Genomic DNA, 24375 nt, shown 5'->3' on the forward strand with positions numbered 1-24375 from the left:
GTAAATTAAAGTTTTGTAATAATCAGTATAGGTATAGCGTTGAGAAAAATACCAAAAATTGTTAGTAGAGCAACACCAAATTTTTTCTCAGCATAAAAAATATTGTAAGTGGAAAAATCCTTTTTTTTCTTTATAAAAATTATAAAAAATTTAAGCAAAGTCATGGTTAAAAAAAGATAATTTTATCAGACACAGGACAAATGTGTCTTGATGAGCAATATGCGTAACGCAGCGTCAGATAAAATGAAAGATACTGAGAAAAAGGAATGTAAGTAGAAAAGCTTTTTATGTCAATAAAATAGTTTAGTCATTTAGGGATCGACGATTATCTGGATCTGGAACTTACCGGTTGAGGATAGGAAGGGGTGGAAGCGTGAAGGGCAAGGGTCCCGATGAGAGCAGAGGGCATCTTATTGTGTATTACACTCCCAGCTGACACAATCTGTGCACTTGACATACTCGACATTGTCTGTAGAGTCTTCTCCTTCGTCATGTGATCCTGACAAATTCAAATTTATTACAACCCTTCTACTTGGTAAAACTTTTAAAGAGTTGGGAGAGAAAAATTTTTTTGAAAAAAAATTGGCAATCTTGGAATAAGAAATTAATTTGTTAAAATTTTTGAATAATTTTACTTCTTAGCTGAAGATATGAAAAATTTTCTCAGTAACTTTCTTTCTTGAAAAAAAAGTTTTCTAGACTTGGGAAAGAAAAATTTTGGATAAAGATTCACGAGTTGACTATCTAAAATTATTTTTTCCTAAACCTAGAAAAATTTTTTTCAACAAGAAAATTACTGAGAGAAAAATTTCAATTTCTTCAGCTAAGAATTAAGATTGTTGTAAAATTTCATCAAACTAATTTTCGTATTAAAAAAAATCGTTTGTTTAAGATCTTAAACGTGACCCAAATTAAGACTATTTTAAGACTTATCTAAGACGTCAAAAAAAAAATTTCGAGAACAGATTTTTGAAATTTCGTTTTCGAATTTGTTATGAAAATAAGACGATATCACAGCGACAGCTCCGGAAAAATATTATAGAGAGTCTTGAAATAGTCTTAAAAAAATCTAAAAATCGTCTTAAAAAAATCTTAAAATAGTCTTAAAAAATTTTTTCGAGACTATTTTAAGATGAGCTAACAGCGACAGAACTCCGGAACATTAAAACGGAGCGTCTTATAATTGTCCGATAATAAATTTTGAATAATTTCAAATTTAATTTAAAAAAGGCGTACTCAAAAATGGAGCGGTTAGAAAGTCGTAAAATCGTCTGAAAAATAATTTTCATAACAAATTCGAGAGCTAAATTTCAAAAATCTGCTCTCAGAATTTTTTTTTTGGCGTTTTAAAAAAGTTTTATAAAATCTTAAAATAGTCTCGGAAAAAATCTCAAAATAGTCTTAAAAATTTTTTTCGAGACTATTTTAAGATGAGCTAACAGCGACAGAGCCCCGGAACATTAAAACGGAGCGTCTTAAAAAAGTCTTAAAATTATTCGATAAGTTTTCAACAATTTCAATTTAAAAAGAGCGTACTCAAACATGTAGCGCTTAGAAAGTCGTAAAATCGTCTGAAAAAGCGATTTTCATCCCAAATTCAAGAACCAAATTTCAAAAATCTGCTCTCAAAATTTTTTTTTTGGCGTCTTAAAAAAGTCTTAAAATAGTCTTGGTTCGTGTCGCGTTTAAGATCTTAAACAACCGGCAATTTTAAACCGATTTTTGTTACCCAGATTTCTTCTCCCAAAAATGACTATTTTAATTTGTTAAATAAATTTTTCTCTCAGTGTACGCTATGAGGCGTGCAATTTATCCTCCATCCGTCACAATGCAACATAAATATGTTTATTAAATAAAAAAATTTTGGACGTAAGAAAAAAGTGAAACGTGGGTTGAAAGTGAGAGGTAATATAATGTCTTGGCTTATCGTCTTCGTTTTTCATTTTCAAGCAACATTTAACTCAGTACATCGATGCGCCGTAATAGTGTGCTGTCATCTTTCTTTTTATACATATCATCATTTTTAACATCATCCTCGTCCATTTGACTCAACTCATACTTTAGCGTTACCTCGCAACCCTCACCAAGCCAATATAGGAGTCCTGGAGTGTTAATCGCAGTGTGTGTCTCGCTGTCTCGCGTGGGACTCGATCATTCGTCACTGTGAGTAATCGAGTACTTTACTCTCGCGCTTCAATCAACCCTCCCACGTCTAACCCCTTCATATAATAATAATTTCGATTTTTTTAGCGTGAGGTAGGAAAAAAAAATGTCTCCAGATAATTGATGGAGCTTTTTTATATTTTATTGCTGGATATTTTTTTGGAATTAACATCATCAGTAAATTCCAATCTTCATAGAGAAGCAATCCAATCAAATCCAACAATTTTTTCAGTATCAAGCATTGAAGCTCAATAAAATTAAAAAAAAAAAAAAAAATATAAAAACGGAAAGGGGAACAAAAATAAAAAATTGGATTGGGATGCGAACGAAAGTATATATAACTATGACTGCAGGGAGTCTATATTTATTGAACGCATACATTGTTCAGCCAATGGGAAAATAAAATGTAAAAAAAAAGGTAAATAAATAGAATAAAAAAAGAATTGTTGAGAACAGTAAACCGTACATTGCACGCGTGTTGATCCACCACTACCGCCGCTACTACCACCGAATCGATTCATTTAATTGAGAAAGGCTCGTGTATTTTATTTTTTTACTCCCTTTTTAACCAAAACCGTACGCGAGTGGTATGTCGAATTTAACGAGTAGAGTGACCATGCACTGTTTATCGACATTCTCCAACATTTTGTTCATCGCATCGCCCGCAATGTCAATTTTATCTCCCTTATGCTATATATACTACGCTTTTTTTTATTTTCAATTGTTTCAACGTTTTCATTGGAATTACATACTCAATAAAAATTATAAGCATTCAAACAATGGAAACTATTTTCTATCTACTGCAAAACTTCGTTTATCATTCAATCCAGTTTGATTGGAAAAAAAATATTTTTTTCAATTTTCAGTTATTTTATGGGTTTAGTTTAATAAGTTTCAAGATAATATGCTCTTTTACAAAAAAAAAAAAAAAAATATTGATAAATAAGGCAAAAGTTTATATTATTGATACTATAAGAGTGATCATAAATAATTGAATTTTTTTATCGTGTTTCAAATCAATATTGTCAACTTTTTTTACACACCGATAGAAAAACAATCTTGATTCAAGAAACTTTTTTTCTTCAAAATTTGAACTCTTGAAACTAGATATAGATATATTTCTTTCGAAAATTTTTGTCTCTTGGTTCAAGATAGGCGATAACATTGATTCAAGATGTTACCGACTTGTGTTAAGAATGCCTTTTTTTTGAGTCATTAATTTACTTATTTCCAAGAAATAATTTTTTTTTCGGTAAAACAATTAAAGACTATTTAGTTTTTGAAATATACTTTGAATTATTTTAAGTTTTTTAAACGATAATGTTATTTAGGTTGAAAAACTAAATGTATCGATTGAAGATAATATAGCTCTTAAGCCAAGAAAATCTAAATCAAGACAAGAAATTCTTAAAGCAAAATAATAACTTGTCTTCCAAAATAAATTCTTAGATCAAGAAAATATCTCTTGAGTCAACATAAATTTTCTATCAGTGCAGGACACTGATGCTTCCCATCATTAGTCATGCAATTAAATATTCAGAACCAAAAGGACGTATGAAAAAATTTTAAACTTCCCGCTAAGAAAATTGAAAATTTTCAAAAATCGGGGTTATTGTTTTCCAAAAATCGAGTTTTCATCAGAAACTCTCATAACCTTTGAACGGCTTGGCCGATTTGATCGCGGTTGGTGTCATTTGAAAGGGCTTGACCAAACTTAGATTTTGAATACAATTTGGACCGATTCCGACCGGTAGATTTTGAGGAATCTTAAAAAAACTACGAAAAAAAAATTTTTTCAAATCAAATTTTTTTTGAATAACTTTTAAACGGCTCGATCGATCAATTCCAAAAATCAATCAGCTTTTAACATCGAAAAACCACGTCGATCGCCACCAAGTCGGTCAAAATCGGTTGATTCGTTCGTGAGTTATCGTTGACGAAAGAAATCGAATAAAAGCGTTTTTTTCGAATTACACCGAAACTTCCGGTCTTATCAATTTGTGTTTAATAATGTATTATAGAATTTGAAAAACTGCGTCGAATGCCGCCAACCGCGTGAAAATCGGTTCATTCATTCAAAAGTTATTGCGGTTTGAAAATTCAAAAAATAGTGTCTTGTTAAACTTGTATCAGACTTTTGAGCTCGGAGAGCTCAAAACTACATCAAAATTATATTTTTGAGCTCGAAGAGCTCAAAAACGTAATAAGCGCAATTTTGAGCGCTTAATTACGAAAGTAGCGGGAAGTTGCAGGTAATTTTTTTTAATTCAAACCTATATTCTTTTTAAATAAAATAAGTTAAAAATTCATTATTTTTACCGATGTTATAATTTTTTTTTAAAGCTAATAATTAATTGTGATTAAAAAAAAAAATGATACGCCCTTTTAGCTCAGCTCAGATATTAAGATGCGCCCTTTTGGCATTAGTACCACTAAATATTAAAATTAAATAAATTGCATTAATTAAAACTGTTGTCCGGTCGTAAAACTTTGAATTCTCTATTGCAATTAAAATTTTATTTACAGAGGGAATGAAAATAAGAAAAAATAAAATGATATTTACTTGAAATATTTAATGGAATTATATGAAACAAGAGAATAATAAAATATAGATAGGTAAAACGAAGTTTAGGTGAATAACGTTCATGACATGCGCCAGTGCGGTAACAGAGACGCTCAAACGGGTAAAAGCACACGATACCAACAAAAGCTTTAATCCAGCATATCAACTGGGAGGGTATTAGGTATAGTTGTACGAATATACAAATATAGGTACATATGTACATATAAAGGACGGACGTTGTTATATGTGAATTTCACGTAACCCCTACACGTTTCTAGACTTCGACACTGTATATACCTTCTGTGGCGTACTATTCTCCCTCCGCACTTTTGACACGCTATATATCTGTATAATACTGTTGGGGAAAACGTTTTACCCGGGCAAAACAATCGCCCAACCGTTTAGCTATACACTCGGCGGTCATTCTCTGCTCTCCTTCATACAGCATACAGTACATCACTGATTTATTAACCCAACGTGATTATTATTGCTTATCTAACTACGGAATGTGTTTTAAGCAAGTTACAAGTCACAAGTCACTGTAATTTCAATTTTAAAATTTTTATTTCTTTTAAAACTTACCACTTTAAGCTTAGCCTGTATTTCACGAAGCTTTCTCCTCGCTAGTACTTGAATGTGTGAGGAAACCTGCTTTCGCGTTCTCGTTTTACCGGTCCTAAGCTTTATATATCGAGCAATCAGTTCATTCCGACCTGGAAATTAAAAAAACAACTATTATTAAATAATTAAATCGAATAATATAATTTTTCAAAACATTAAATAATTTTTTTTTTATTAAAATACAAATTTTAATCGTAAAAAATATTTATTTAAATTTGAATAGAAAAATTAAATTTTAATTTTTAATAAATTTAATTAATTTTTCTGTATTTTAAAAAATGATGAAATTTTACGTTTTTTTAAAAAACAATTAAAACTAATTTTTAATATTTTATAGCTAAAAAAAATAGTGAATAAAAAATCTATGCTGCAAAATGACAGTTAAACTGTTTGACATAAAAAAATTGATAATTGAAAAAATAATTATTAATGTACTGAAAAATTTAATGAATTAGTATTTTAAATTACAAAATTTACGTTCTTAAAAAAATTTTTTTTAGATTTCATTCATATCTTATCAACTTTCATGTAATTTTTAAAATTATAATCACTTAGATAGCTTTATACAAGATAGATCATTTATAACAATGTTAATTGTAATCATTGCATTAATATTAATATTTATTAACATATATACTCTTAGCCGCAAATATATGTATATTTCATTTTATTAATAAATGTATATGTATTATTGTAATAATTATTATTGTATGTCCAAAATAGTTGAAGTAACTCTGATTAAAGTATAATACTAAACTGTATTAATCATTTATAAATAGTACTGGAGTCAACCCAAGATCACGTGTGCTAATTTTTATTATTTTATTAATTAATAATTCTATTAAATATTCCTCATAAATACTTTGCGGTATTTTAATTACTTTTTTTTTTTTTTTTTTTCATTCTAATTATTGTCAATTCCAACATTTGCACTAAATTTTGATTGCCAAATGTCACTTTTTTATTTTTTAATAGTCAAAACTAATTTACAATAACAAAAAAACGTACAAACAAGTTACAATTAATTAATAATAGTACAATAATTAATTTCACTTTAGACTTTATTTAAGGAGGTCCTTTCGCCATCAATGTTAAATAAAAAATATTAGATTGTGCATAAAATTAATTTTTATCTAATAGTCAAATTCCTTATTTATCTACTAGTGAAGTTTAATTTATTCTTCACCGTGGAAATTTTTGAAAAAAAAATTTTTAAAAATGTTAGTATTTTTTCCGAGTCTTAAGTCAGACCTTAACAACTTTCTCGAATTATGGTATTAACTACCGATTAGATGAGGTAGAAAAAAAAACTCAAAATCAGGTTTTCGAAATACTCAGGTTTGATTATTTGCAATAAAATATATCAATTTATTTTGAAAAAATGAACAATATTTTATTAAGAAATCGTTTTTTTTTTTTTTTATCCCTAGTTACACAATATACTATATTTCTTCAGCTAAGAAATAAAATTGTTCAAAAATTTCAACAAATTAATTTCTTATTGATAAAACGTAGTTTTTTTTTTTTTTTTTTTTTTTTTTTTTCATTTTGCTTGTAAAGTTATCAATAGAATATATTTTTTCTTAAAAATTAATTGTTTAAACTTTTCAAAATTTTTTATTTTTTTTTTTACTTTGGCGCGTATTTTTTGAAATACGCGCCAAAATTAAAAAAATTAGATTTTTCAGTCATTAAAACTTTATATTTACGAGTTTAATTAATGTATAGGTTGATATTTCATTCGCACAGCAATAAAAAAAAAAAAAAAAAAAAAAATCTAAAACAAGTTGTGAAATGAGAAAGTGTAGAAAAAGATATATGATATCTATGCACTCGTATATATTATGAGATGTTTTGCTTTTATACACTACCGCTATTGCTACAGAGTTAGACCTTTAGCAGGAACTCTGTTTATTTGCGTCATTCGCTCGGTTTGAGGCATGATAAAATTATAATTTTAACGCCTCAAATCTTACAGTAGCGCAAATTAAAAATAAATACCATTAGTTAAATTTATAAACTGAAGTATAATATTAAATATGAACATGGATGAAAATATAAAAATAAATAGTGTATTTATAATATGACTTAACTTTATACTTAATGCCTGTCTACATCAATTATTTTATTTTCAGAGCAATGGACTTTTCTCCTGTCTGATGTAGTAAGCAATTTAGTGGTCAAAGTAATTATTTATCGATCCGGAAATGAAAGGATAGAAATCGAAGAGGCGAAACAACTGTCTCATTAGATTTAGATCATTACAAGTAAATCAATTTGCACGTCTAGAATTTAATCGTTATCATTTATTTTTATTCACTGTCTTAATATCAAAACTCAAATGTTGACTCAAGAAATATTTTCTTGATCTAAGAATTTATTTTGGAAGAGAAATAATTATTTTGCTTTAAGAATTTCTTGTCTTGATTTAGATTTTCTTGGCTTAAGAGCTATATTATCTTCAATCGATACATTTAGTTTTCCAACCAAAATAACATTATCGTTTAAAAAACTTAAAATAATTCATCAAAGTATATTTAAAAAACTAAATAGTCTTTAATTGTTACACCGAAAAAAAATTATTTCTTGGAAATAAGTAAATTAATGACTCAAAAAAAAGGCATTCTTAACACAAGTCGGTAACATCTTGAATCAATGTTATCGCCTATCTTGAACCAAGAGACAAAAATTCTCGAAAGAAATATATCTATATCTAGTTTCAAGAGTTCAAATTTTGAAGAAAAAAAATTTCTTGAATCAAGATTGTTTTTCTATCAGTGTGTAAAAAAAGTTGACAATATTGATTTGAAACACGATAAAAAAATTCAATTATTTATGATCAATCTTATAGTATCAATAATATAAACTTTTGCCTTATTTATCAATATTTTTTTTTTTTGTAAAAGAGCATATTATCTTGAAACTTATTAAACTAAACCCATAAAATAACTGAAAATTGAAAAAAATATTTTTTTTCCAATCAAACTGGATTGAATGATAAACGAAGTTTTGCAGTAGATAGAAAATAGTTTCCATTGTTTAAATGCTTATAATTTTTATTGAGTATGTAATTCGAATGAAAACGTTGGAACAATTGACAATAAAAAAAAGCGTAATTTGATTATAATCATCAAATAAAGATAAAGACTCTGCTCAGCTGTCTTTAAAATAAGATTTTTGTATCGTAATTATTTCTCTTGAATCAAGATACTTTTTTCATCGGTGCATCGAAAATTAAATCATTACAAGCAGATTTAATGAGACTTAATTATCCAAGAAAATCAAAGTCTTCTGTAAAAATGAAACATGCAAAGCTTTAATGAACTGGCTTTGCAAAATAGATATTGTAAATTGATGTTAGATTGCGTAATTAACAGCAAAGAACCATGAATAGATAATTATTTCAACTGAACAATGATACAGAAGTATGAAATTCGTTAGTTATAATTGATATTCCGAGTAAAACACAAAAATGAAAATTAAAAAATTAAAAAAAAAAATGTAAAATAATGTTAAAGTGTATACTAAAGGGTCTTTGCAATTAAATGAAAGGTTTTCCTCGTGAAATTTAATATTTCCGGGAAAAGCATCCGCCTACTTTTCCTTTGAAGACTCTCGAGAGACTTTGCCCCGACACTCGTCAACCCCGAGTTGCTTGGCTCTACTTCCCCTACTTTTTTCTCCTCTCGTCTCAACCTCATTCCCACAGCCATCCGCGAGCACGATGAGCACGAGGACCAAGTATAAGTCTCATTTTCTCTTGTCAGAGCTCCTTAATGAATTTTGAGAGCACCCCGGAAAATTCATTAAAGTCTAATCGCACCCACCCTCCAACCACGTTTCTCTCCACTTCTTTTCTTGCTTCTCCTCCTCCCCCTCCTCATTCTCTACCTGTTTCTCTGCGTCGTCTTATTTTTTTTCTTTCACTACTTTCATTCCATGATCATTCTGCAATATTGATTACACTCGGATTTTATTTTAATCGCTGGTGTCCACCGTCTTTCATATTTCAACGATATTAAATCCTCGACAGCTGAATCTTTCGATGGAAAAAATACTTAAGCAAGGGCAAAGAATAATGAAGACAGATATTGATGATAATATTGTCAAGTGAAAAACTGTTCAAGTTATTTAAATTATTTATGAGGCTTGTAAACGTCATTGTGTGCCAGTTGATCAACATTAAAAGGGTATTATTGAGGTTAATTAGCAGATACTTGAGGCGTTTCGGGCAGTAAGTACTTGACCTCTTGCTTCAACCTTTTACGGTTCCAAACTTTGATCAATTATTATCATTACTACTGTTATTGTCATCTATGTAATCGAGAGAATAAGAAACATTTTGGCTCCGGCGAATTTATAAGATAAAATTAGTTTTTTTAATTAAATTTAGTATCACTGAAAGGTCTTGACCTGAATTTGAGCCTTTTTAGAATTTTATATGCTTTTCAGCAATAATTAATTTATTATGATCAGTTCAAAATAAATTCAAATTTCGTAATAAACATTATTATGAACGTAGTTATAAGTTAAAAATTAATTTAGATAATTAAGAAACTAAAAAAACCAAATTCTCATTTAAAATTTTTTTCTTAGTGTCAATTATCATTCATTTTTGAAAAAAAGCCACGCAAACATTATAATGATTGCACATTATAAATTACAATGAATATTAGCTGGAATAATTACATGGATAAAAGGTATATGCTAATTCGATGTAATTTGGAATTTGTGAAAGTCAAAATAATACTCTAATTAAATTTCAAGTTTAGATCTAAAAATACAATTTTATAAAATGTCCAGCGAAGCGGGCAGATAACAACTAGTCTATATAAATAAAAATAAAATGCCGCATGTATGTCCACGCATCACTTGAGAACGGCCGGACCGATTGAGCTAAATTTTTTTTTGTTGTTTTTAGAATTTTTAGGAGAAGGTTTGTATGTAAAAAAAATTAAAAAAAAATCCTCCCTCAAAGGGGATTGCGGGGGCATTAACAATGAATAATTCCCGTTTGTAAACTATAGCTCCTATAGCTCTCAAATTTGGTAGAAATCTTCCGTAAGAGATATATAAATAATCTATGAACGAATTTTACGATAGCTCGCTCCACAGGGGCGTTGCGGGGGTGGATATTAACAATGAAAATTTTTAACTTTCAAATTGTAGATCCTACAGACGGTAAATTTAGGTGGAGTCTTCTATATGTGATGCGGAAATGATCTAAGAGCGAATTTTACAACAATCCACCCCCAATAAGGATTGCGGGGGTGGGTGTTAGAATATTAAATTTCCATTTACACACTGTAACTTCTACTACAGACTTGAAATTTGGTAGGAATCTTTTATTTGACGATGAATAATGCAAAATTTATTACTTATGATTTTATTAATTTTAATTATTGCTCTAGATTAATTATTATTGTATTGAACTTATTGTTCGAATTTAAAAATTAATTGATCATTATAATAAAATAAAAAATTATAACAAAAACTTTAGTCATTTTGACTGGGGCTCAGCGAAGCGGACCGGGTCACTAGTTTATAATATAATTACAACAATCCTCGCTATTAATCATAATTAACGATTATATGTATTTAGTAGGTCACTCTAGCTGGTACACGTAAAATAAAGGAAACAAAAATGACTAGTTATTTTAAGAATTTTTGCAGCTCTAACAATGGCACGTAGACGAGGATTCCACGTTCTCGGATTCTCGATCGACAGAGTTATAACTAGAGAAGCTGGCTCAAGTGCTGGTACAGTGGGATACAGTTTTACGATTAGAGGTTATCCTTGTGCAAGAGAGACAAAAGGCTCATGGGGGTATAGTTACTAGAACGAACATTGTGGAAGCATCGGGAGGAAAATATCCGAGATTCCGGGAGAACCGCGTGATGACTCAATTTCGCAAGGACCGTTAAATGGCTCCAGCATCAACTTGTACTTAAACTCCTTCTATACGCCGACTCTCTCCCCATTATCATTTACTACATCGTATCTCCTGAATCAGCCCTTCACCACCACGACTTATTCAGTGTTTTTGAAGCCCGAGCATTCTTCGAGGGTTGATTACACCCTTTCACTTCATTTTATTAATCTGTTTTTTCATTTCGCGCGGAACTTTAAATACTTAAGCGAGGGTACGGTTAAAACAGAAAAAAACACACGCTGTACTTCAGTATGAAAGAAAAATAATTATTTTAAATGATGAATCACTTGAGTGCATGAAATTGAGTGGGAGTACGAATAGAGTTAAAAGCCGTGCCAAGAGATAAAGACAGTGTTGTTATTATTATTATTATTATTATATTTGTGTTATGGAAGATACACGTGTGTGCATAGACCTAAATGGTGGTGTTGCGTACAGTGTGGTGAATAAATATACACAAGAGGAAAGGAAAGACTATCCATAGATATATTAGATGGAGAATGCTGCTGTATAGATATACCTGTAGGAGCAAGCTTGTGCGCAATGGGACACGACAAGCAATCAACGTAAGTCACTTGGTTGATGCTCAATTTAACAAGAAGAGTCATTATGATCTTGGAATCAAGTAACGAGCGCGGAAAATGCCTCATGCTGCTTCTCAATATTGCGACGAAACTTTGTTACTTATAGTTATTCAATTTATTTTTGAAAATATTGCAAATATTTTTTGTTCAAGTATGTACTTTGAAAATTACACAGAAAGAAAAATTTCTTGACTGGAGAACGAAATTCTTGGCTCAAGAAAATTTTCGGGTGACGGAAGAAAGATCGAAGTTGTGTTTTACAATATTTTTAGCTTTGAAAATAAACTTCCATACCCCTGTAAAAAAAAAATCGTCTTAAAATTGAGGAGCCGATTTTTGAAAAGGTATCTTTTCATATTTTAAACCAGCAGTTTTTTGAACTTTTTAATATTAATTACTTCAAGAATTATAAAATTTCAGAATGAAAATCGAATTTTAACTTCATTACCGATAGCACTTTGTAGCTAAATTAAAGAAGTTCAATAAAAATATTTACAATTGAAGATAACCACTTTTTTGTCTCGATTAATCAAAAATCAAAAGATACCCTTTTGAAACTCAACTCCTTAATTGTCGTTTGTTTAAGATCTTAAACGTGACACAAACTTTAAGACGCTAAAAAAATTTTGAGAGCAGATTTTTGAAATTTGGTACTTGAATTTGGGATGAAAATCAATTTTTAGACGATTTTACATTTTAACTTTAAAAATGTTATTCTGAACTGTAATTTTTCTATTTGTAAATTTGAAACGACACTTATTGCTATTTCTAATGTAATTTTGCTTTTTTCATTTTTCCGTGTTTAGCTACAAAAAAAAATTATTAAAAATTTAATTTCTCATTGCAAAATTTCTTCAAAAGAATTTTTTTTCTCCGTGTTTAACATATTCTTCAACGTATGTAAGATTACTTTTTTATATAAAAAGTTAATGTGTATTTTATTTAAAAACACTACAGCGCTTTATTTCAGAGTGAAATTCTCAAGTGAAGAACTCTCTGATTTTGATTATAGAGTTTTAATTTGTTGACTTGCGAGCTAATTTCTTGGATGAAGAAAACTGAAAATCTTGATATAACAGCAAAATTTTTAAGTACATATTTTTCTTGAATCAAGTCAAGAAGTTCTTTAAAAGTGACTTTTATGATCGAAATTGAAGGATTGGTAATCTGGAAAATAGTTTTGCTTTTTCAGTAGCCAAAATCAGGATACTATTCAAAATATTTAGCATGCATTAAAAACTGATGTATGAGTTGAATATAGAATGGCTTAATGGGAAACTTTTTCTGAAAATTTAAGTGTAGATCAACGTATGAAACGTGATGTATATTTTCTTGTCTTTCGAGTAGTATATTAGAGGATGCATCATATATTTATTTATATCCAAACGAGAAAATGCACGCGAGTTAAACGAAATAAAATGTGATGTAAAAGAGAAAATAAAATAAATAAATGAAAAAGAGGAGCATCAACAGAAACACGAATACATAAGAGGAAGCAATAACTTGAGTATTATAACAGCAGATCTTTATCACCAACAAAGTAACGGTTTTGCAATCCGTAAACCGCAGTACTTTTCTTTATTCAACTCAACTTTATGTATCACACTAACACACATTTAAAATTCGTCATGGGTTTCTGTTTTTTAAGAATAATTCAAAAAGAAAAAAATTAAATAATCTGGCGGATAGAGAAGGCATAAATGATCTTAATCCCCTTGAGAGGAAGGTCCAATCTGCGGGAATTGAACTTGACGGGGCCAAGTATATTGATGATAATTGATGATGATGCTGATAGACAAACAGAAAGCAAGTCAAGCAGTTGAGCAAGTCCTACCTGAGTTCCGAGTGTGTTTCAAGCTTGTTTATCTGATTAGTCAGACTCAAGAGCTAATACTGATGATATAGAGCTAGGTTGAGTTTGAACTTTGATTAATGTTACAATTTATAGCCCTTAAGATAGTGCATAACCCATTTCAATATTTAAATCTATCTCAGAGATCTGCAAGTGCACAGAAAAAAAATTCTCGAACTAAGAATTGTTTTTCTTTTGTTAAAGGTTGCTCAGAGATAAGTGCACTTTTCAAGATCAAAAGCTAGTTTTTTGATATGTTATGAATTGCTATCTCGTACGTCTGAATTAAATTTTTGGAATAGATCTGACAAAGGGTTATCATTGTTAAAGAGGAACATCACTGTGACGATCGAAGAAAAGAGGTGATTTTCGGGAATTTTTAACTTCCCGCTAAGAAAATTGAAAATTTTCAAAAATTGGGAAGTTATTGTTTTTACACCGTTTTCCGAAAATCGAGTTTTATCAGATCTTGACGTTTTGAGGTCCTAGGAAGCTTCCCTGACTATTCCCGCGATGGTGTCTGTATGTGTGTATGTATGTAAACCTCTCATAACTTCTAAACGGCTTAGCCGATTTGATCGCGGTTGATGTCATTTGAAAGGGCTTGACCAAACTTAGATTTTGAATACAATTTTGACCGATTCCGACCGGTAGATTTTGAGGAATCTTAAAAAAACTACGAAAAAAAATTTTTTCAAATCAAGTTTTTCTTGAATAACTTTTAAACGGCTTGATCGATCAATTTCAAAAATTAATCAGCTTTTAACATCGAAAAACCACGTCGATCGCCACCAAGCCGGTCAAAATCGGTTGATTCGTTCGTGAGTTATCGTTGACGAAAGAAATCGAATAAAAGCGTTTTTTTCGAATTACACCGAAACTTCCGGTCTTATCAATTTTTGTTTAAAAATGTATCATAGAATTTGAAAAACTGCGTCGAATGTCGCCAACCGCGTGAAAATCGGTTCATTCATTCAAAAGTTATTGCGGTTTGAAAATTCAAAAAATAGTGTTTTAGTAAACTTCTATCAAGACTTTTGAGCTCGGAGAGCTCAAAACTATATAAAAATTATACTTTTGAGCTCTTCGAGTTCAAAAACGTAATAAGCGCAATTTTGAGCGCTTATTTACGAAAGTAGCGGCAAGTTGCAGGGATGGCCTTTAGGGTCAACCGTTTTCCAAATTTTTTTTCAGTGTGATTAACAGAAAGAAAAAGCAAATTTCCCTTCTTTAGCTGGAAATGGGGAGGAAAAATGAAAGTGAATTTGATACGGTGACTTCTGCAAGATACGTGACACTCTTTCTCGGTTATCGAATAGTCAGTGCTACAGCAAAACTACCCTCTATTTAACCCTGAGTACCATCCATGTAGCGCCATTACTTTATCCATCCTCTGTTTCATCCTTTCCAAAATCTTTCTTTCTTTCAGCGTAGTCTGGCTCTATGTCTGCATCAGTTGTTAGCTATGTCCCACACCCATCCACACTAAAACTCCTACATCACCTACACCGCACCTACACCCTCTTGTGCTTTCTGAACCCTCCGATGACTCCAACATGCTCGTCCGGCTTCAGCAGAGTCACCCTTCTTCCTCTCTGTTCCCCTCTTCTATATTCACTCCACCGCTCTGCTCACTAATTGCACATTCTTCGCATAGTTTCGCCATCCTCTAACGTTCAAGGGCGAGAAGAGACGTCAAGGGGGATACGACGGTCTTCGTCGTATCGAGGATGCACCCAACCCGACTTTGCTTTCCTCACTCGTTTAGTATCACCCTACAAATACGAACTACTGCTAGTCGTAGTTCGTAGTAGTGGTAGTAAAATGTTAAAGCGGTAGTCGTAGTCTTCTACAGACGTTTTAGTCAGCTTTTTCCTTTCTATTTTACTTCTTCCTATCACATCCTTTTTCCTTCCTTTACTTCCTTTCAAGACAACTTTAAACTGTCAACTCGCCACATACATCACGATTGAATAAATTTAGCTTCACTTAGAGCACCGAACATGAGCATTAGATTGTCATTGAGTAGGTACCTTTTGTGATACCCGTTCAGAATCTCTGGGAATTATTTTATCGTCGAAAGTCTGTTGAGTCGAACTTATACGTCAAGTAGTTTTGTACGTTATTAGCAGAACCTCTCCACTTTGTAAACAACAAACAAGTATTACGTGCCTTTACAAATACAAGATGAAATTTTTAATTTTAATTATTAATAAACTGCAATAATTACGTTCATTAACTCAAATTAATAACATTAGAAAAACGATTGATCCTCAAGGCCATCTCTGCAACATTCTGCTACTTTCGTAATTAAGGGCTCAAAATTGCGCTTATTACGTTTTTGAACTCGAAGAGCTCAAAAATATAATTTTGATGTAGTTTTGAGCTCTCCGAGCTCAAAAGTCTGATACAAGTTTAATAAAACACTATTTTTTTAATTTTCAAACCGCAATAACTTTTGAATGAATGAACCGATTTTCACGCGGTTGGCGGCATTCGACGCAGTTTTTCGAATTCTATGGTATATTTTTAAACACAAATTGATAAGACCGGAAGTTTCGGTGTAATTCGATTTCTTTCGTCAACGATAACTCACGAACGAATCAACCGATTTTGACCGACTTGGTGGCGATCGACGTGGTTTTTCGATGTTAAGAGCTGATTAGTTTTTGGAATTGATCGATCGAGCCGTTTAAAAGTTATTAAAAAAAAAAAACTTGATTTGAAAAAATTTTTTTTCGTAGTTTTTTTAAGATTCCTTAAAATCTACCGGTCGGAATCGGTCAAAATTGTATTCAAAATCTAAGTTTGGTCAAGCCCTTTCAAATGACACCAACCGCGATCAAATCGGCCAAGCCGTTCAAAAGTTATGAGAGGTTTACATACATACATACATACATACAAACAGAAATACAGACAAAATCGCGGGAATAGTCAGGAAAGCTTCCTAGAACCTCAAAACGTCAAGATCTGATGAATACTTGATTTTCGAAAAACGGGGTAAAAACAATAACTCCCCGATTTTTGAAAATTTTCAATTTTCTTAGCGGGAAGTTAAACATTAACTTGAATCGAGAGAAAAATACTTGAACCAAGTAAATAATTTTGAAGAACTTTATTTTCTCGATTTGAGAAGAAAAATTCTTAATCTAAATATTTTTTCTTGGTTCAAGTAAATTTTACTCGACTCAAGAATTTTTCGTCTTGATTCAAGACGACGAAACTTTTTAAACTCATTTTTTTTGGTTCAAGATTTTTTTCTTGATTAAAATTTTATTTTTACTGTAAAACTTTATTCAATAAATTCAATGAATGATCTACTATATTAAAATTAAAAAACATCTGGACTACATCGTTAGAATTTACATCATAAAGATTTTAAACTTGAATGTAACAGTCAACACTGCATAAATTATCTGTACTTTAAAATTTTCCGTATCGATGAAATTCTATTTTTTTATTGGCTCCAGGTATTTTTTCCAGAGTTAAATGCAAGTGAATCACGGATTCCATCGTAAAACCCATCGTAAAATGAAAGGAGATTAAATCGACACTCTGTACACGTAAATTTACGAGAACGATAAACGAGAGTATGGGAGCTATAAAAAGCCGAACGATCATTCTACTATGTACACAGAGTGTATAGTGTCCTAAACTCGATTTAACGTACTCTGGTTGTATTTTTTTTTATCTCACGTCATGTATATAATAGAAGATAATAAAAAAGTTGAGAAACTGTTAAATTTTCCATTGCATAATTTTTATCGAAAGTATACTTCTGTAATAACTAAATTAACTTTTAGCACGTTGCTTTGTGAGCCTTTTGTTAATATAAAATGAACATACTACTTTTTTTTCAGTGTATAATTGAATTTAATTAAATTTCATGACATGTCAAAGTACCCAGTGGCTATATAGTAAACTGACAGAACGAACAATGCAGCCGCAGATTATTACATAGCCGTCTCTTGGCTTTATACGGGAGCAACCAGCTCGACCTCATGATGCTTATATCCTTGTCATTCTCTGGTTGCTTCTGGTCTTTTACCAAACTTACAACTTGAGATCCAACTTATGCGCATGTGTATTAATCTCAGATTCTAGTCCAGAGGGTCCCTTTTCCTGATATAACGTCTAACAGAATACAGCAGTGCAATAACAGCAGTTGCGTAAATCTTCCATCAAATCCTCGCATTTAATTATCAACTTTTCGATCCAATTTACGAACCAAGATTTAAGATGACGGATATTAAAATTTAGAAAAAAGAAATTAAAAAAAAAAAAAAAAACAATGGCAGTGAAGAATGATGTGATGATATAAAGTCTCCTCATAAAGGTTTGGCTGTTGAGATAGAGCATTCAAGTCAGACGGTCAATAACTGGACACTCGCGTCCTTCTCCACTTTCCCTCTGATCTTGTCCTCGTATTCATCCTGGCTTCTAGTCCTGGGCTGTGCTGGCCAACGAGCGAGCCCGTAGAATACAACTTAACCCCGTACCATTGCCAGGAAGATTGCCGCACCGACTCACAAACCGCGTGTAGTATGTCACCTCCACTACTTTACATATACTGCTATCTTCCTTTGCTAGCCAGGCCATCCCGCCGGACATGCAAATATTGAATTTCTTTCCACCCCTTAAAAGTCATATTCTAGAATTCACTGTCTCTAAACATCCTCTCACAAATTTTTTTCATCTTGTTATTTAGTTTTTTTTATACGAATATTTTTTTGATACACTGAGAAAAAAAAATTTCTTTTGAAAAAATAAGCAATGCTCTGATAAGAAATTAAATTATTAAAATTTTTAATCAGTTTTACTTCTTAGCTTTTTTGTTGAAAAAAAGTTTTCTAGATTTGAAAAAAAAAAAGTTTTAGACAGACAAAATGTGAATTTTCCTATAAAATTTTTTTTCCCACATCTACACGGAAAGAACAAGATGACACTGGATATAATCCAGTGGATATAATCCAGATTATACTGGGTGATATTTTGATTATACTCATTATAATCTAGATTATACACATTGTAATCTGGATTATACTCATTGTAATCTGGATTATACTCATTATAATCTGGATTATACTCATTATAATCTAGATTATAATAATTGTAATCAGGATTATAATACACATTATAATCTGGTTTATACACATTATAATCTGGATTATACTCATTATAATCTAGATTATACTCATTGCAATCAGGATTATACTGGCTACTATCTGAAAAACTTTTTCACCACAGATATCACTGAGTATAATTTGGGATTATATCCAGTGTCATCTTGTTTTTTCCGTGTAGAAAACTTTTTTTCAAAAAAAAAAAAGTTGCCGTAAAAAAAATTTTAATTTTTTCAGATAAGAATAATATTGTTTAAAATTTTTAACAAATCAATTTCTTACTACAAAATTGCTCATTTTTTTTAAACGAAATTTTTTTTTCTACACTGATAAAAAAATTAGCTTGATTCAAGAACAAAAAATTTAACGAATAATAAATTTCTTGAGACAAAAGAAAAAATTCTTGGCTTGACAAAAAATTTCTTAGTTCGAGAATTTTTTCTTTTGTCTTAAAAAAGTTTTTGCTTTAGATTTTTTAAAACTCAACAAAAATATGATTATAATATTATAATTTTTTTTAAATTAATTCAAATGTCAACTGACGAAAAACAGTACTTCTACCCTAAGATAGTTAGATTTCTAAGAAATCTACTAAAAATATGTTATAACCGTTTATTTAATAGTGCATTTACCCTAACATTTACCCTAACAAAATTCGAATTATAAAATTGTGATAAAATAACTTTCGAACGTAAAAGCAAATGTATTAGATTTGAAGCAACGCAACTTTTTCTCTAAGCCAAACACGTGAATATTAACAAATACTTTAATAGAGAGAAATTCTCTAATAACGCAGAGATTATGTATAATTAGTATTTACGTCATTCACGTATAATAGATATAATAACGATAATAATAACAAATATTATATAATGTAATTGGATGAATTAAAAATACACACGAGAATTTTATCTACAGAGCCGTCGTATCGAGGATATAATTTACAATTAAATTAATGATAAAAATATAAGACTAAGTAGAAAAAAAAAAAAAAATAAATAAAATTTTTAATATAGAATAAATTTAATAAACGAATAAAAGATTGAGAGCGTCGCGCAATACCGTAAAGTTATAGCTTAGGTGGAGAGTAGACGTAGTTACAAGGTGGTGATAGTGGAACGATGTGCTGGTGTATAGTAGGAAGCGTAGGAAGTAATATCGAGGCGGTCACGTAGACTGACCTCAGCACTGAGCAATAACGACGCTCGTTCTCAAACCATCTAACCCCCCTCAGTTGCTGACGCCTTTACATTTCTAACGTCCAAGTACGATTCAGAAGGAAATCCATTGTACATTTAGCGTCAATATCTATACTTCTATTTCAATTTCATTTCAAAGGTACATCAATAAAATGTCCATCATACATTTTATTTTTTTTGTGTCAATAAATATTATTCGAGAAAATCTATTTATTATTATTTACTTACCATACATCTTTCCTTCATCGGAGAGGATAATTTTACGTCGACCGCAAGGCGGATATATTGTAAGAGCTTCCTGGAAGCTCTGTTCGATATCCGGCGACCATACGCCTTCTGCATCTGCCGCCGATAAATCCTTTTCGTCCTGAAAATTGTTTTAAATGTATTGATTATTGGGATTATTATCGGAAAAATCAATACAAGATATTGCTGAATTTTTTTAAGAATCCTGTTAAAAATATCAGATATCTTGAATTGAACTATTATCGATCTATTTACCTTCCACACGGAAAATCTATTTATTTATTTATTTATATGTCAAGGCCAAAGCCGAATGGCAAAAATACAAGACGAAGAAAATATATTTACATACATTCGTAATTAATTTTTAGTTGATTTCGTAAATAATTAAGAATATAACAATTGAGGAGCTGATTTTAAAAAATGTATCTTTTCATATTTTAAAAGAGCAGTTTTTTGAACTTTTAAATATTAATTACTTTGAAAATTATAAAGATTTCTACGTAAAAATCAAATTGTAGATTTAAAACCGATAGCACTTAATACACAAAAAAAAAATGTTCTTGAATCAAGTATATATTTTTGAAGAGCTCAATATTCTTGATTTAAGTACACAGAAAAAAAAAATTTCTTGAACCAAGAAAATTGTAAGGAAAACTGAAGTTATTTTTGAGCAAGAAGAAATTTTCTTGGATTAAAAAAATTTAACTTTGTTCAAGAAATTTTCAATTTTCCTTAAGATTTTCTTGATTTAAGAAAATTTACGCTTGACTCAAGACTTTCTTTCTTTCTGTGTAGAAAAATTCTTGATTTAAGAATATTTTTCTTGATTTGAGGAAATTTTACTTAATTCAAGAATTTTTCGTTTTGATTCAAGACAATTATTCTCTTCAAAATTAAAAATTATATTCTTGATTCAAGAATTTTTCTCTTGAATCAAGTTAATTTTTTTTTTCTGTGTAGCTAAATTAAAAGAGTTAAAAAAAAATGCTTATAATTAAATATAAAAATTTGAATGAATTTTGTGTGACCTTAAAAGATTTATCAGAAGAATTTCCAGAGATGGTTTGTAAAGCATGGCAAATTAACATATTTTGATATGAGACAAAATATTAAAATTTTTTAATAAAGTGATATTAAGAATTTTGTAAAATATTTAGTGAAACTCAAGATCTTATTCATTGGTAAGTTAAAGAGTCTCAAAGTAGTATGAGTATCTCTCGGGTCCTTTATAAAATACCATGAGGATTTAACGTAACTCTTAAAGAGTAGACGAACAAGGTGAAGAAGGTATCCTTTTGTCTTGAATTTAAAAACACTGGTACGCTAAAGGTGTGTTCGATGAAAATAGTATCAGGAGCAGAAGCACCACCGTACCCAAGAGAGTCGGGTGGTGCTTCTGCTACAGCTAAAGCTGCTGGTGGTGCTTCTGAGATGAACAAAGGAACATTCTTGGCACGCCACCCGCTACGATGCTGAGGAGGTCTAACAGAACAAGCTATAGTTTAAAAGCACACCAATAGAAAAGAGACTGAAGAGCGAGTTTTTATCCACCATATGCCAATCTCTCAGATCTACAATTCAAGATCCTTTTTCACCCCATCAACTCATTTCTTTTTGCTCTTCCTTTCGTTTGGATCTGCTCTATTTCTTCATATCATCCAGTGGCCTATCAGTCGGTTGTTAATCACGGCATTGCATTAAATGAATAAAAATAAAAATGACCACTTACATCGCTGATGTCGCCAACATCGAGGTTCTTTGTATCCGAGCCGGAGCCGTTGGCATCGGGCGGCGGCCCGGAACTCGCAGGTGTCCACGGCGAAGAAATGGTGTCGGCTGCAGCCACCGCACTGCCTGTAATTAACAAAAATGAACAAACAAATTTAATTAAATAGAATTTAATTATAATGAATAAATTACAAAGAGACATTTAATAAAATATTAAAGCTAACCGTGGTTAGAGTACACAATAAAAGGATTGATAGAGAGAAAAAAAAAAGTGATGATGTGAAATGAAATAAATGAAATGAGTTAGACCGAGAGAATAGTGTTTTAAGCTCAACAAGTGGTTGCTGATATTACGTATCAGTAGAGTAACACGAGGTGGGGGCTGACTGTTTGCTGTTGCCCCGCCTTAGGGTGGAGTGAACGTCGAGCCTCCATCCGAAGAATCTTCCCACCATCGACAGCCACCACTGACGGTGCTCGACACTGCAACCCCTCGAGATGCATCTCGATGAATTAACACCATCCGCTAGATCTAGTGCCTTTCCTTGACCCACCTTTGCCCTACGACATCCTCGTAAACATACGGTGTATGTCATCCAAACTGTATGCACCCTCCACTGATATTCTGTTACGGTACAAGCCCTTCAAGTTTACGCACCATTATCACAGACATCGATCAGGTAATTGATTCGATTTTATTTTGGAAAAGAAATTATTCGAATTTTTTATTCTGGCTATGCAATGATTTCTAGATGGATCTACTTGCCGCGTCTCTGTGCCCACATTTCTAAAAACATCGACTCAGGATCCAGGTCTCCGTTCTCTAATACGGAAAAATAAACTTTTCACCTACTTAGAAGTTTCCGTACGTTCGATTTTTTGTAGATACAAAACTCGACTCGAAGTTAGAAAGAACGGAATTCAAATCTTACTTTGGGTAGATTAGATTTTCTTTTTTTAAATTGATCAACTATTTCTTTATTCAAGATTTTTTTTACTTGACAAGACGGTAGAAATTTTAGTCAACAAAAAAAGTTAACTTTATCAAGTTCTAAAATAAAAATCATTTTTTTACTCTCCTAACTACACGGAAAAAACCAACTGGTTTCCATGTCGGATGGAAACTAGTTCCATCTATAGTGAAAAAATGTACAGATGGTAGCTACTTTTATGTAGATTATAATGGGGACAATCTTCGTTGAACTGAGTCCCATCTCGGATTGAACTGAGTTCAACGAAGATTGTTCCCACTACAATCTACATAAGAGTAGTTATTATCTGTACATTTTTTCACTATAGATGGAACTAGGTTCCATCCGCCATAGAAACCAGTTAAATCTTGTTTTTTCCGTGTAGCGTTGCAAACCCTAAATTCATCAATCAGCGCTTAGAAGGTCATGAAAATCAAAGTAGATCCCATCGTTTTTTACCGGCATAACATAATAGACGAAATTCGCGAGTTCTAATGAAAATTGCAAGCACAATGCTTGCTGAACGGCTGGTAGGTTTGTTATGGTTACTTTAGTTCAGTTCATCTACAGTTTTTAGAACTTTGTGCGCTTACACTGTGGCAATAAACAGCCTTAAGACTTTGCTTTGTATCATAAATCGCACAAAACAGGCAGTAGTTGAATAAGTTGTTGCATAGTTCATAGTAGAATGCTTATATAGTCATCATGTGGCCCGTGCAAGTGACCCTACGACTTGTGCTAAAAATATTGCTTTTTTTCAGTATGTTACATTACAACTACCTTCATATTTTGACGACAAAGTACAAATTACTAATTTGTAATAAACCTGATCATACTGAACAAAATCAACCCAGTTGAAAAAGCAGTTGGAGCTTTATCGCCGTTACACTCTACGTCTAAATCACGGATCGATCGCCGTCCATACCAAAAAAGAAAAAAGTGATCAAGAATATCAACATTATACGTCACATTAACGATAGACGGAAGCTGTAGTCATAATAAGTGATTTATTTTACAATTGTTGATGCATCGGCTTATTAATATTCTGTGATAATTGTCATCAGAACATACGATAAATTCGAACTTTTTTTTCTGTGTGATGATTTATTCAAGATCCTTCATTACAGAAGAATGCAAAGGACATTTGACAAACAGCATCACAGAACATAAATGCGGATATAGACATGCCATTGATAAAGGATAACTTTGATAAAATAGAGTAAATAAAATAAATTGAAATTTTGTTTCCAGCAAGCGTTTTTTACTATCTCTGTGTGCACTTGAACATTTGATTGTTTGCAAAAAGTATCATCCAACGATTGTCGACGTATTGATAAAATTTAAACTAAAATAAACTAAATGAAATGAATGCTGTTGACATATGTCACACGC

At 31.1% G+C, this 24375-nt stretch overlaps 1 protein-coding gene across 7 annotated transcripts in view; it reads right to left on the bottom strand.

Annotated features, from left to right (window-relative positions):
* Nucleotides 1-24375, bottom strand: part of Scalloped (TEA domain transcription factor 1 homolog scalloped) — a 111552-nt gene that overhangs the window by 9549 nt on the left and 77628 nt on the right. For all 7 annotated transcript variants that reach the window (XM_074250782.1, XM_074250781.1, XM_074250780.1 and 4 more), the window contains 3 exons: nucleotides 22014-22138; nucleotides 20267-20405; nucleotides 5309-5439 (listed from right to left, as the gene is read on the bottom strand). In XM_074250782.1, coding sequence (XP_074106883.1) covers nucleotides 5309-5439; nucleotides 20267-20405; nucleotides 22014-22138 — 395 coding nt within the window. The remainder of the gene's footprint in view (nucleotides 1-5308; nucleotides 5440-20266; nucleotides 20406-22013; nucleotides 22139-24375) is intronic.

Source organism: Cotesia typhae, unplaced genomic scaffold (genome assembly GCF_013202065.1).
Source record: "Cotesia typhae breed Kobodo isofemale line unplaced genomic scaffold, CoteBio_Ctyphae contig_59, whole genome shotgun sequence".
Taxonomy (NCBI): domain Eukaryota; kingdom Metazoa; phylum Arthropoda; class Insecta; order Hymenoptera; family Braconidae; genus Cotesia; species Cotesia typhae.